The 14,460-nt window shown below is 39.9% G+C and overlaps 1 protein-coding gene across 1 annotated transcript in view; it reads right to left on the bottom strand.

The window, feature by feature from the left end:
* The window catches only part of LOC108716186 (CUB and sushi domain-containing protein 1-like), an 882,106-nt gene that overhangs the window by 754,544 nt on the left and 113,102 nt on the right, over positions 1–14,460 (bottom strand). The window contains exon 2 of the mRNA XM_041563770.1: positions 11,930–12,146. Coding sequence (XP_041419704.1) covers positions 11,930–12,146 — 217 coding nt within the window. The remainder of the gene's footprint in view (positions 1–11,929; positions 12,147–14,460) is intronic.

Below are 14,460 nucleotides of genomic sequence, written 5' to 3'. Positions count from 1 at the left end.
GACTTCTACATGAACTCAATGTGAATTAAATTATATAATCCCAAATATATGACCAATATGATGGCATTTATATACTCATCTATTGCTCTTTTGGTTTGCACCAGATGACTACTATACTGGCTCAGAGTTCATAGTCCATACTAGGATCTATTATCTGGAATGCTTGGGATCTGGGGGTTTTCAGGGGACATTTGTGTTATTCACACTCCATAAGTCTGCTAAAAATCATTTCTTAGGATTGTTTTTCAACAATCTTCAACAGCTTAGTTACCATAAAGTACATGGTACTGTTTTAGTATTACAGATATAAAGGAAATCATACTATCTCTAGATCCTACAATATACAATTTTTCAGTAGCGCTCAAAAAAACGTCCATATGTTGCTCATAAAAAGTAGTAAAGTGGAATATCTATTGTCACACATTGATCTAGACACATCAATTAGAAACCTACCAACTTACATGTTGTAATGGAATCCGAGCTGGATAACCAAGATGGCGTCCAAGATGGTGGCTCCCTGGTTCCTCACGGACGCAGACGGATGATGTCGACCTCTTCCCACACTCTGATTGGTCGCCGGCGACGGAATGGGTGTCGGCGTCAATAATGGGCGCCGGCGTCAGTCGCACACGTCAGCGCGTCAGTCGCTGACGTCAGCGCGTCCGCGCATACGTCATGACGCCGATGCGTCCAAAATTGGCGCCAAACCTGGGCCTTTATAAGGGAACTCCGGACAATCATCAGTGCCCAATTATAGGTTTAGTTTACTACTCCTGGGTGTGATTCATTGCTAACTTCTTGTCTATTGTGTACCGACCCTTGCCTGGAATTATCGACCTTGAACCTCTTCTGCCTGGACTGATCTTGTTGCCTGTTTTCGACCATTCTTCTGTCTCATCCTCTACTGTACTGCGAACTTGGACATTGTTATTTTCCTCCCTTGGTCCTCACTACTCCTGAGGCCTTTGGCCTTACATTATAATTGGGCCTTGGACCCGTCGGAGGAGAATCCTGCGCCGCCTGATGTCGGTGGAGCGCTTCGTGGTCTGGCATCCCGCATGCAGTCCTATGAGGTACAGCAATCTCACTTTGGTCAGGCTCTGGAATCCATTCTTGCTAAACTGTCGGAGCTAACACCTGCCGATCCTATTCCTGCACCGGTACCTGTGGTTCCGCTTCACGCCACCGAACCCCGCATTCCGGCTCCCCCACTCTACAGTGGTGATCCTACAGCTTGCCGTGGGTTTATTAACCAGTGCGAGGTCCACTTTGCACTCGCACCCAGCCAATTCCTGTCGGAACGAGCCAAGGTGGGCTTCATATTCTCCCGTCTGCAAGGGAAGGTATTGGAGTGGGCCTCGCCTCTATGGGAAAAGGAGGATCCCATTATCGATAATGCCCGAGCCTTCGTCCGGGAACTTCGTGTGGTCTTTGATGCTCCGGGTCGTGCCACTGCTGCCTCCGCACGCCTGTTCCATCTTCTACAGGGTACTCGCTCAGTCTCGGAGTACGCCATTGAGTTCCGCACCCTGGTTGCAGAGACTTCGTGGAACAACGACGGGTATCACGCTGCCTTTTACAACGGCCTGGCGATACGTATAAAGTCTGATCTGGTGTCCAGGGAAATTCCATCCCGTTGGGAAGATCTAGTCGCCCTGGCCATAAAGGTAGATACTCGGCAGAGGGAGTTTCAAGCTGAACTCGACAGAGAGCACTCCCCAACCAAAAGATTCCACAAGTTCCAACCTACTCTGGCTCCTCGTTTTCAAAGACCCTTCCTTCCCAACCCGGCTTCCACCTTGTCTTCTCCAAATCCTGCGGTTCCTGCCTCTTCTTCCCTGCCTTCGGAAGAACCAATGCAGATCGGACGGGCTCGTCTGACCGAACAGGAAAAGCTTCGGAGAAGGGCTGCTGGACTTTGCCTTTACTGTGGTGGAAAATCCCACTTCGCCTATGAGTATCCAGTGAAGCCGGGAAACGCCAACACCTAGGTAAGACTGGGGAGACTTACCTGGGTGGAATTGGTCCCTCTCCCCATTCTTCTGCTCAACGCTTCCTCCTTCCTGTGCAGATTCGTTTTGGAACCCAGACGATTTCCTCTGAGGCTTTCCTTGACTCCGGCGCAGCTGGGAATTTCATCGATAAGGTCTTCGCAGAAAGCCATTCCATTCCTCTGCGATCTCTGGCTGTTCCTCTTCGAGCATTGGCGATTGACGATCGTCCACTTTCCTCCGCTACAATTTCCCACTCCACCGATGAACTTTCCGTTATTGTGGGATCTATGCACCTTGAAAGATTGTCCTTCCTCCTAATCGATTGTCCTTCTACTCCCATTGTACTTGGTCTGCCCTGGTTGAATATTCATAACCCTGTAATCGATTGGGCTTCTTCTCAGATCTCCCGCTGGAGTTCCTTTTGCCAACAGAACTGTTTACCTACCAAATCTATTATTAAAGTTTCATCTGTGTCTTCCAATTCTTCTTTGCCCCCTGTGTATCAAGCCTTCTCTGATGTCTTCAATAAAAAATCTGCCGAAGTCCTGCCTCCCCATCGTCCTTATGATTGCCCCGTCGAACTTCTTCCTGGAACCATGCCTCCCAGGGGTCGCATTTATCCACTGTCTCCTTCTGAAACCTGTGCCATGAAGGAGTACATTCAAGAGAATCTGCAAAGAGGCTTTATTCGTCCTTCTTCTTCCCTGGCTGGAGCCGGCTTCTTCTTTGTAGAGAAAAAAGATGGAGGTTTGCGGCCCTGCATTGATTATAGAGGTCTGAATAAAATCACGATTAAAAATCGTTATCCCCTTCCTCTCATCTCCGAGCTGTTCGACCAACTCAAAGGGGCTTGTCTTTTCACCAAGTTAGATCTTCGTGGGGCGTATAATTTAATCCGGATCAGAGAAGGAGATGAATGGAAGACCGCATTCAACACCCGGGACGGGCATTATGAATATCTGGTGATGCCATTCGGTCTCTGTAACGCTCCCGCGGTCTTCCAAGAATTCGTAAATGACATTTTCAGAGATTTACTGGGCCAGTACGTGGTGGTGTACTTGGACGATATCCTTATTTTTTCCAAAAATCTTGCTGAGCATCGTCTTCAAGTCCAAGAAGTCCTTTCCCGTCTGCGGAAAAATAACTTATTTGCTAAATTGGAAAAATGTTCCTTTGAAGTATCGTCCATCTCTTTCCTTGGGTACATCATCTCTCAACAGGGTTTTAGAATGGATCCTGCCAAGATCTCCGCTATCCAGGACTGGCCTCTCCCCACCAGTGTTAAAGCCATCCAAAGATTTATTGGTTTTGCGAATTATTATAGACAATTTATCAAGGGGTTTTCTTCCAAAATTGCTCCCATTCTTTCACTTATCAAAAAAGGGGGTAAGCCTCAGCAATGGCCACCTTCAGCTTTGGAAGCATTCAAGGATCTTAAAACTTCGTTTTCTTCTGCCCCCATTCTTCGACACCCTGAACCATTTCAGCCATTTTTTATTGAAGTCGATGCCTCAGATGTCGGTGCCGGAGCAATTTTGTCCCAAAGAGCGTCTACTGATGGGAAGCTTCATCCTTGTGCTTTCTTCTCTAAGAAATTCACCTCGTCCGAACAAAATTATGATGTTGGAAATCGAGAGTTGCTGGCCGTGAAACTTGCCCTAGAAGAATGGAGACATTTGTTGGAAGGTTCTTCTATCCCTGTGACCATCTATACAGACCACAAAAATCTTGAATATATCCAATCACTTAAACGCCTCAACCCTCGTCAGGCCAGGTGGGCACTATTCTTCTCCCGTTTTAATTTCATTCTTACTTTTCGGCCTGGTGTTAGAAACAGGAAGGCAGACGCTCTTTCCAGAAGTTTTCTCATTGAAGATCTCGCTTCCATCGAACCAGAGTCCATTATACCTCCTACAAAAATCATCGCTGCTCTATTTCCATCCTTGGCCTCCCAGTTATTGTCTGTTCAACCCTCTGCTCCTGCGGGAACCCCTCCTGGTGTTGCCTTTGTTCCCCCTGAACTCCGTCATTCCATTTTGGTTCAGTCCCACAGTTCCAAGCAGGCCGGGCATCCTGGAATCAAGAAAACCACTGAACTTCTGTCTCGTCTTGTATGGTGGCCTTCCCTAAGAAAGGATGTCAAAGACTTTGTTTCTTCTTGCTCTGTGTGTGCTGTATCCAAATCTGGGCGTTCCCCTCCCAAGGGGTTACTCTTACCACTACCCATTCCTTCTCGCCCATGGACTCATTTATCTATGGATTTCATCGTGGACCTCCCTAACTCATCTGGTTACACTGTTATTTGGGTGGTAATTGACAGATTCACTAAAGTTGCACACTTTATTCCCCTTCGAAAACTTCCCTCTGCTCCTGAACTTTCTTCATTATTCATTAAACACATTTTCCGCCTCCATGGTTTCCCTGCCGAAATTGTCTCTGACCGTGGTTCCCAATTTGTTTCTAAGTTCTGGAGATCCCTGTGTAAAGCCCTTGGTGTTTCTCTTCAATTTTCTTCTTCATACCATCCACAGTCTAATGGAGCAGCAGAAAGGGTTAACCAGGCCCTTGAACAGTTTCTTCGATGCCATGTATCACTGTGCCAAGATGATTGGGCGGACCTGCTTCCCTTTCCCTGGGCGGAATTCGCACATAACAATGCATTACACGTTTCCTCCGAAAAGTCCCCTTTTTTCTGTATGTACGGTCTTAACCCTTTGGCTTTTCCTCAGGATTTATTACTTACCAATGTCCCTGCCGCCAACGACCAAGCTGCTCACATGTCGGCCATCTGGCACGCTACGGTCGTCAATCTGGAAAAAAGTTCCCTGGTCCAGAAAAGGTTCGCGGATCAAAGAAGAATCCCTTCCCCTTTGTACGCACCTGGCGATAAGGTTTGGCTATCCACCCGAAACATTCGTCTCAAGGTCCCCTCTCCGAAACTTGGTCCCAAGTTTATTGGTCCCTTCTCCATCTCTGAGATCATCAACCCGGTGGCTGTCCGTTTACAACTTCCCTCAGAGATGCGGATTCCAAACGCATTCCATGTCTCCTTACTCAAACCTGCAGGTACTTCTTCTTCTTCTTCTTCCTCAGCTCCTGTCTTGGTGGACGGACATCAAGAATTCGAGGTGAAAAGAATCTTGGACTCCCGGATTTCGAGGGGCACCCTACAATACCTCATTGAATGGAAGGGGTTCGGCCCTGAGGAGTGCTCCTGGGTAAGAAATTCAGACGTCCACGCCCCTCTCCTGGTCCAAAAATTCCACCGGCAATTTCCTTCTAACCCAGGTGGTCCGGAGGCCCCCCCTAGGGGGGGGGGTACTGTAATGGAATCCGAGCTGGATAACCAAGATGGCGTCCAAGATGGTGGCTCCCTGGTTCCTCACGGACGCAGACGGATGATGTCGACCTCTTCCCACACTCTGATTGGTCGCCGGCGACGGAATGGGCGTCGGCGTCAATAATGGGCGCCGGCGTCAGTCGCACACGTCAGCGCGTCAGTCGCTGACGTCAGCGCGTCCGCGCATACGTCACGACGCCGATGCGTCCAAAATTGGCGCCAAACCTGGGCCTTTATAAGGGAACTCCGGACAATCATCAGTGCCCAATTATAGGTTTAGTTTACTACTCCTGGGTGTGATTCATTGCTAACTTCTTGTCTATTGTGTACCGACCCTTGCCTGGAATTATCGACCTTGAACCTCTTCTGCCTGGACTGATCTTGTTGCCTGTTTTCGACCATTCTTCTGTCTCATCCTCTACTGTACTGCGAACTTGGACATTGTTATTTTCCTCCCTTGGTCCTCACTACTCCTGAGGCCTTTGGCCTTACACATGTATAATGTTTGCTTGTTATAATGAATTGTGATATTATATTTTTTATTTTATTAATAGGTTCTTGCAGCACCCTTCTTAATTTTTATGTATATTGAGTTAAGAATGGTTTGCTACTGTATTTACTGCTTACTCTGCTGATTTTAATATATTTTTGTGTTTTGTGTCTGTACCCTGACCTTCGCTGTTGCATAATTACTCTTCTGTAAGTCTCTATAGTCATTTTTAACTAAAAATATACAGTGTAGCTGCTAACATCAGCTGCCCACAACTTATTTTTAGCAAATGTTGCCCCATTTCTTGACACTTAATTCAACAGCATATACTCTACATCTAGCTCTATTTTTTTACATTGCACGTGCAATATTTCTGACACTGCTGAATCCCTGTATGTTAATAAAACAATAAAGTAAGGTTCACTTGTAATATATGTTGAAATATTCATATGTATTGATTTGAAAATCCAAGAAATAAAGCAAGAAGCAGGAAGGATGATAGTACCGAGACTCAAAGCAGTGAGAAATAGCATGGATTCTTATTTTATCTTATTTTACACTGAACTAGAGTTTTCCTTCAAAAGTGAAGCCTTTGTCCACACCAGGGTCTATAGAACCCATAAATCAAAGTGTTAATGGTGGAATATATCACAGGTACAGAACTTAAATGTCCCAATATACTAAACAGTAAAAAGGAAGAGAGAAAACACTAACGTTCCAGTCTTCTTAACTTTATTTACTGTAAGTTCTCTTATACTAGTAAACAACTTAAACTGGATACTGGTGAACCTTTACCGGAAGGTTGCGTGTCAAGAATGTTGGAAGGGAAGCCCAAGTGATTCCACTAGATTGTAGACTGCCCCCATTAAGACTAGAATTTCTTTAAGTGTAAATCTGGCATCTCAAATTATCTGGTAATGTGAGGCTAGTTCCCTTTACTGGGTGTGGTACCATGTTGCTTCAGGACTGGGCAGTGATTTTGTTAAAACTCTAAAGGATGATGGAGTGTAGAAACATCATTACTAATAAAGTGCCCTGGGCATGAAATGTTCAATGCTGGTATATATGTATTTATAACTTTATGGGGCAGATTTATCAAAGGTCGAGGTAAATTTTCAAGCTATTTTGTGTGTGCTTTGGCTAGGGAATGGTCCAAATTCAAAGAAAATTCGAATATCAAAATCATGTACTGTCTCTTTAAAAATTCGACCATTCACGAGTCAATTGGTGGACTCTGAAAAATCAAAGTTTTTCCCCCAAAAAAATCGAATTCAATCGAATGCACTATTACTTCGATTCGAACTATTCGACTTTGACTAAGGGGCATATTTATCAAGGGTCGAATTTCGAAATTGAAAATAAAAATCGAAATTCGAATTCAAAAAGACCTACTGAAATTAAGTTTAAGTTTTTTTTTGGTCGAATAGGTCAGTTTTCGATCAAATAGGTCCGTATTCGGCCAGATTCTAATAATTCGAATTGAAGGAATAGCGCATTTGATTGAATTTGATTCAATTTTTAAAGTCCACCAATTAACTCCAAATAGGATCTGGGAGGTCCCCCATAGGCTAAAACAGCAATTTGGCAGGTTTTACATGGCGAATGGTCGAAGTCAAATTTTTAAAGAGACAGTACATGATAAATTTCAATATTCTAATTTTCGATTTTTTTTTTCAAATTCAAATCGAATTTGGATTATTCCCTAGTCGAAATACACAAAAAAATAGCTTGAAATTCGATTTTTTTTTTTTTTTTTGAAAATTCACCTCCACCTTTGATGAATCTGCCCCTTCCTATTCCTACTTTTGTTTAAATTAAAAGATACAATTCTGTATGCCACATGCCTGTTTGTCTTTGACAGCCTGACACCTTTTGGTACTACTTTCTCCTCAAGTTGCAGGTCTATGTCATGTGCTAAATTATAATGAGCATGAATTTTGCTTATGAAGGAAACTGATGTGAGTAATCTATATATAATATAGATAATATAGCAATAGTAATATATATATATATAATTTTATAAATAAGTAGTAGGATGGTATCCCACCACATACTGTCCAAATTCCAGCAATGAATAAAACAGCAAATACAATTTCACAGTGAGAAAGAATGATGTTATGCAGTTATTATTTGATGATTGTCTGTAAATTATGTGAAGGGGTTCCTTCTCCAGAAACTGAAGAAGCAATTAAAAAAGGAGGGACACATAGGGGCAAATTTACTTATGGTCGAATATCGAGGGTTAATTAACCCTTGATATTCGACTGTCGAAGTTAAAAAAAATAGCTAAGCCTATGGGGACATTCCCCATAGGCTAACATTGATTTCAGTAGCTTTTAGGTGGCGAACTAGGGGGTCGAGGTTTTTTTTAAAGAGACAGTACTTCAACTATCGAATGGTCGAATAGTCAAACAATTTTTACTTTGAATCGTTAGATTTGAAGTCAAAGTCGTAGTCGAAGGTCGAAGTAGCCCATTCGATGGTCGAAGTAGCCAAAAAAAGGTAGCGAAAAAATTCGAAGTTGTTTTTCCTCTATTCCTTCACTCGAGCTAAGTAAATGGGCCCCATAGAGACACATCTAACTGTAGAAGGGTTAGGAGAGGAATAGGGGGAAGGGTAAGTAATTATAGATGGAGGTTACATTTGAGATTGAGCAGGGTAGTATGTCACAGTTTATAATATCAATAGTCCAACACACATTACTACTGAATAATGAAAGTTAATAATGTATTGTTTCATTTGCATTATATTATTATCTGCTTGCTTATTTATTTTAAATTACCAACATGTATGCAGTTACATTTCATATGCTAATCATTAACCATGCAAGTGGAAAGATGACATTTATTTGAGATACATTCTTACAGGTCAATTCAAATTAATTTTCAGGAATGAATCACAGCAGAGCAAATATGATTTATTGCATACCAGGAATTTCATGGAAGTGTCTATTAGCTTAATGTAAAAGTATATATTTAAGAGGCATTTAAAGTATAAAGAAAATTGTATCATTCTGAATGATACTGTCATTAACAGAGAAAGCTGAATTTTTTTTAAGTCCAATATACAGTATTTTAAATGAAGTCACAATGAGAAAATGAATATGGAGCAGGAACTCAAATGAAGGCAATATTCCACCAGGTAGTTGAAGCAAAGTAAAAAATGTATTGTGTCCTCAGCCTTACGTGTTTCCTGTTATAAATACTTAGGGGCAGATTCATCAAAGGTCGAAGTTCGAAGTTGAAAAAACTTTGTACTTCAAATTCAAAAAGACCAACTGAATGGTGGTCGAAGTTTTTTGGGGTCGAAGTGGGCCTAATTCGAATCGTATGAATCGAAGTGGCGCTACTTCAATCTACTAGTTTTTTTAACTTCGACCTTTGATCTCCCAAACTCCCTCAATTGCCTCCATACAGGTTCTAGGAGGTCCCCCATAGGCTAAACCAGCACTTCGGCAGCTTTTAGTGTTGCTGCTGATCTCTAACACTCCACAAAGCAGAATGAACAACTGCTTGAAACGTCTGACTATGCACAAACATGGAAGCACTTTCTTTCCACTTTTGACTTATAAACCTCATGGGAACATTCCCAGGCAAGTGCTTCTCTGTGCTGGTCCTGTTTGTGCATAGACATTGAGGAGGGTGCCGATCTCTCCCAGTACCACAGCACCAGGTAGCCATGATTGGGTCTGGCTGAAGACATCCTATATTGAAGCAGTTGACCACATTCTGATGAACTGACTAGTGATGGGCGAATTTATTCAACAGGCGAGAATTTGTGGCGAATTCCCGCATGTCGCTGCCGCCGAATAAATTCACAAAACCACTGCGAAAATTCGCCAGCATCCAAAAAAATTGGACACCGGCGTCTGTTTTTTTGGATGCTGGCGAATTTTCTCCATCGTAAACAAGACGCCGGCTGCATTTCGCAAATTTTTTGTTGTTTCACAAATTTCACAGGACATTTTTGTTAAAGTGAAACGGGACTAATTCGCCCATCACTAGAACTGACACATACATACACTGATACATTTTTTTGGTTGTCATGTTCATTGACTATAGCCCAAAAAACAGACTGACTGTATACTTTCACCTTTATTGAAATTGTTATTTTTATTGCGTATACTATACTTCAGGCTCTCTATTAATTTTCATCTAAATTTCAAATCTGCTCCCTGGTTGCTAGGGTAATTAGAAACAACATAACAGTTTGTAAAAATCAGAAGGGCATACCTATGATTAATCTTTAAAACTACATTAAAGGACATTATAGGCTGATAGTGGGAGATCTTTTTTCCCACTGAAAAGACCAGGAAGCGATTCAATTCGACTTGGATAGCTTCAGGGATAAACACAACTACTACATTGCAACTATGAAAAATAACTGCTATTTGTCTTTTCTGATGTGTACACCACAATAATATGTAATTAACGTGAATTACCCCTTTAACTGCTAAACTCCTTACATGTTAATGCAAACAAAAAGAGTAATTACCTGTCGATAATGTAAATACAAGATGTAGTACAGAAAACCTCCATGCATGAGCCTGCATATCTTTGAAGTTCAAATTTTGTAGGAATTTGCTTCAAAAACCCTCCTTATTTATTCCCTTGTTATTATAAACAACCCTCAACATTATAATTTCATTTTTCTTTCATCTCCTTACATTAATTTTCCACAATATTGTTGTATTAGCAATGCAAATTAGTCAATTAAAATGTACAGATCTGCAAATTGATTTAAATTAAGCAAATTATAACTTAATTTAAGCATAGATCCATGACATTCTCCAAATGCATGGATGCAAATGGGCATTTTTTTCTCGTAGGTTTGCGGTAAACAAATTTGTGTTAAACAAATCTTTCAGATCACTTAGTGGTGTGTGAAGTGCAAGGTTTGCATTTGCAGTTCAGCCAATGGTGGGGAATTAAGACTTTTAACATAGTGGTATAAGTAAATAGATGACTGTATCAGCACCCTGGGGATAGTTGCTGCAATTCCTCCTCTCAGTTATAGGGTACCTTATATTTACATATTTCACCAATACTAAAAACCATGTTGTATCATGAAGATTACACCATTTTGTACAGGAATATATTTCAAAACCTCCTTTTCTAACTAACCATTGGACAGAGAAGAGGGTCCAATACAATACAATGTGGTATACAATACCACAAACCAAGCCAATAACAACAGAAAAAAAAATATGTACCATAAAATCATGCCATGTGCCACATTCACAGAAGAGTAAGAATAAATAGATAAAAACATGATTTAATAAAATATTTTCTTGCAAACTTTTATCTACAGTGTATAGTCCAACAGATCATGTGCTAAATACATTTTCCAATAATGATCAATTCCATGGGCTTAACCATATTTAATAAACAACAGAGACAGTAAAGGTAGCACACTAGCTGCTGTTTATTCTAGGGTTCTGTTTTTGCACCAGTAATACTAAATCTCATCATCACCACAATTTTGTGTATGTTTCAGCACATATGATAAACATGCTGTTGACTTGAGAAGAGTCTGTTGGTTTTCATAGAAGCTAACCATATGTAATTAATTCATAAACTAATAAACAGAAACAAAGCAAAATTAATGCATAAATAAAACAAATTTACCATGACTTAATATTTACCAATAAAACTAACCAATTACAAAAAAGTTTATTTCCTGATATCATATAACTATTTCAGTGCCAGCAAACTGATCACTGCTGTCTTAGTCTCTGCCAAAAAAGTTTACTATGTTCCACCAAGGTTTCAACCATTTTTTTGGGGTGTGCGGCTCACACATGCTGTTTTCTCTCTCTGAGAAGGTGTAAAATATTGACTGAATACATAGGATATACATAGACCATGCTAATAAGATTTGAGTGAAAATGTATTGAATAATTGAATATTGAGCAACCTACAATGCTATTTTCTGCATTGTCTGCACAGTGCATCTAACTTAATTACAAGAATTACTCCCTGTGTTTTACATTATCTATCTTAAATACAAATAAAACACTCTGCAGGTCATACTAGCTGAGCATGATACCACTGTATACAGTACATACTTTAAGTCATTTGTATAGTAATTAGTTGGGCACCTTACCTGACTTTTAAATTGCCTTGCTGCGGCTGTCCATCGTAAACTGACAAAATATCAAAGTCCTCTTCTAGAGCAAAAATTTGAAATGATAGTTGTATCCGGTTTCTCTCTCCAGTGATTATTATCCAAGTGCAATTAGCATAATTTGGATACCCATGTGGAAATCCAGGACTTTCTACTGTCCCATTTGGACCTTGTACTAAGCCTCCACAATTCTGACCTGTAATGGGAATAATAATATTTTAGAATTCGGTAAAGAATTATGTCTGAAAAATAAGTTACAGAAACCCACAGCAAGCATTGAGTGATAAGCATTTTTTAGCTAGCTGCATATGGAAGAATGAAATCAAACATTTGATTGGTTGCCATTGGTTATTACCCATGTGCAGATTTGCCCAGTGTTCATAAATGAGGCCTAATGTGCATTAGATATGCAATAGTATACTCTTAACTTGTTTTGTACTAAAACTGGGAAACCATGGTTAGCATAACTATATATGATGTCTATTGTATGATGTATTATGTTTCAATAACAATGTTTAATTAAAAATAAATATAATCTGTTAAGTACTCTGGTTTTGGTACAAAACATTAATGGAAAGTATAGAGGTATGTCAAAAAACAATAACTATATTAGTGTTACTAATCTCTACAAGTTTAATAAAGGGCAAAACAGAATCGTGGATAATTGCTAGCCTCACAGTTGTTTTATTATAAACTACTCTTAGCAATACTGTACATTTTGACAGTTACCTCTGACATTATTTTAACAAATGGCCTGTCTATCTGTTTAGTGCAATATGAACATCCTTGTGTGTTCCCCAAATTGGCAGCCCATTTTCACATACTATAATTAGATCATTGAATGTTTTCGATGTTCCAGTTCAAAGTGTCAATAGCATATTCTGTCTTTCTTATTAAAATAAATGTGTAGCTACAGTAACGTACAATATTACTTCCAGAAAAATATCCCATAGACAAAAGTCTAGGGTGTTTCACTAGATATGGCAGTATGTTTATACTGTAGCATTTGTACCCGATGAGCATTTATAGAATGGTTACTTCAACATTCCCATTGACAAAACACTGATTCAGTCTCTCATCATCTCCCGCCTTGATTACTGCAACCTACTCCTCGCAGGTATTCCAACAAGTCATCTTTCACAACTCCAATCCATTCTAAATGCTGCTGCTAGACTTATTCATCTGTTTCATCACTCAACATCAGCTTCCCTTCACTGGCTCACAATCACCTCCAGAATCAAATTCAAACTAGTCACACATACATTCAAGGCCCTTGACAGTGAAGCCCCTAGCTATATTTCAACACTGATCTCCAAATACACTCCTTCACGCAACCTTTGCTCTGCTTCTGACCTTCACCTCGCTCATAACTTCTGCCAATGCTTGTCTACAAGACTTCTCTCTGGCTTCTGCTTTTCTCTGGAACTATTTGCCTCGAGCTGTCAGACTTTCTCCTTCTTTCCAAACTTTCAAACACTCCTTTTTGACCCACCTTGTTGTTTTGCTAGTAAAGCAGCTGTTTCTCAAATAGAATGACGTGCCAACATGACAAAACTTTATTTACATATGTCAGTTCATCATATTCACTCTTTGACTGAAAAAAAAGTAAAAAAACACCAAACCCCGAAGCTTGAAATAGCTCAAATCTAAAAATACTACAGCTAAAACCAGTTGGGGATACGTAGAAGTCAATAACAGAGATCGCTTCAACCATTTGAAGATGCATGTAGTCTTCATGATGTATGAGTTATTTTCTGTGGGTTTCGTTTGAAAACTCAATTAATTTGAGTAATTCGAGGTTTTTTTTTTCGGCAAAAGCTCGATTAATTTGAGTTTTCATGTTGTTCATCCCAAATTCATGATTTGAGTTTTTACCATTAGATTTTTTTCTTAAATTGGAAAACAGTTGAGTTGTGAGTTCATTTGAGGTAAAAAAAAACCTCTAAAACTTGACCGTTGAAAAATAACCCCCTAAATTTTATCTGCACACAATATGCTAAATATACATTGAACCTTATGTTTTCTTTTTTTCTCTTCTTTTGCTGGTAGCGAGAATGAGATTCAAAGTCTATTTGCTTATCTTTTAAAATTAGAGGATACATTTAGTAATGAAAGTTACAAACCAGGACAATTTCCAAAACAGATCATAGACTTGATTATTACATGGGATACAAAATAAATACAATTGCCAATGTACTTTAGATAAACAAAACATCTGTTGACGGAACATTCAACTTCCCATGCAGAAAACAAAAACATACTTTAATATTCTTTGCAAACTCATATTATTTGCTATAGAAAAAAGTGGTATAAGCCTTAAAATATAAAAAAAAACAAGGAAACATAAAAAAATAGTAGCTTTCATTCTTCACTATTTTAATGTAAAAATAATAGTGATATTTGATTATGTAAATAACAGTATATATTTAAAAAGTTAACTATTCAAAGGAAAATTAATTATTGTCCATTCATTTACTGTACACATACTACTTTTTGCAAGCACTTGCTAC

This window comes from Xenopus laevis, chromosome 5L, assembly GCF_017654675.1.
Source record: "Xenopus laevis strain J_2021 chromosome 5L, Xenopus_laevis_v10.1, whole genome shotgun sequence".
Lineage (NCBI taxonomy): Eukaryota > Metazoa > Chordata > Amphibia > Anura > Pipidae > Xenopus > Xenopus laevis.
The sequence above is the reverse complement of the archived record's forward strand: the minus strand, read 5'-3'. Positions and strand labels throughout refer to the sequence as shown.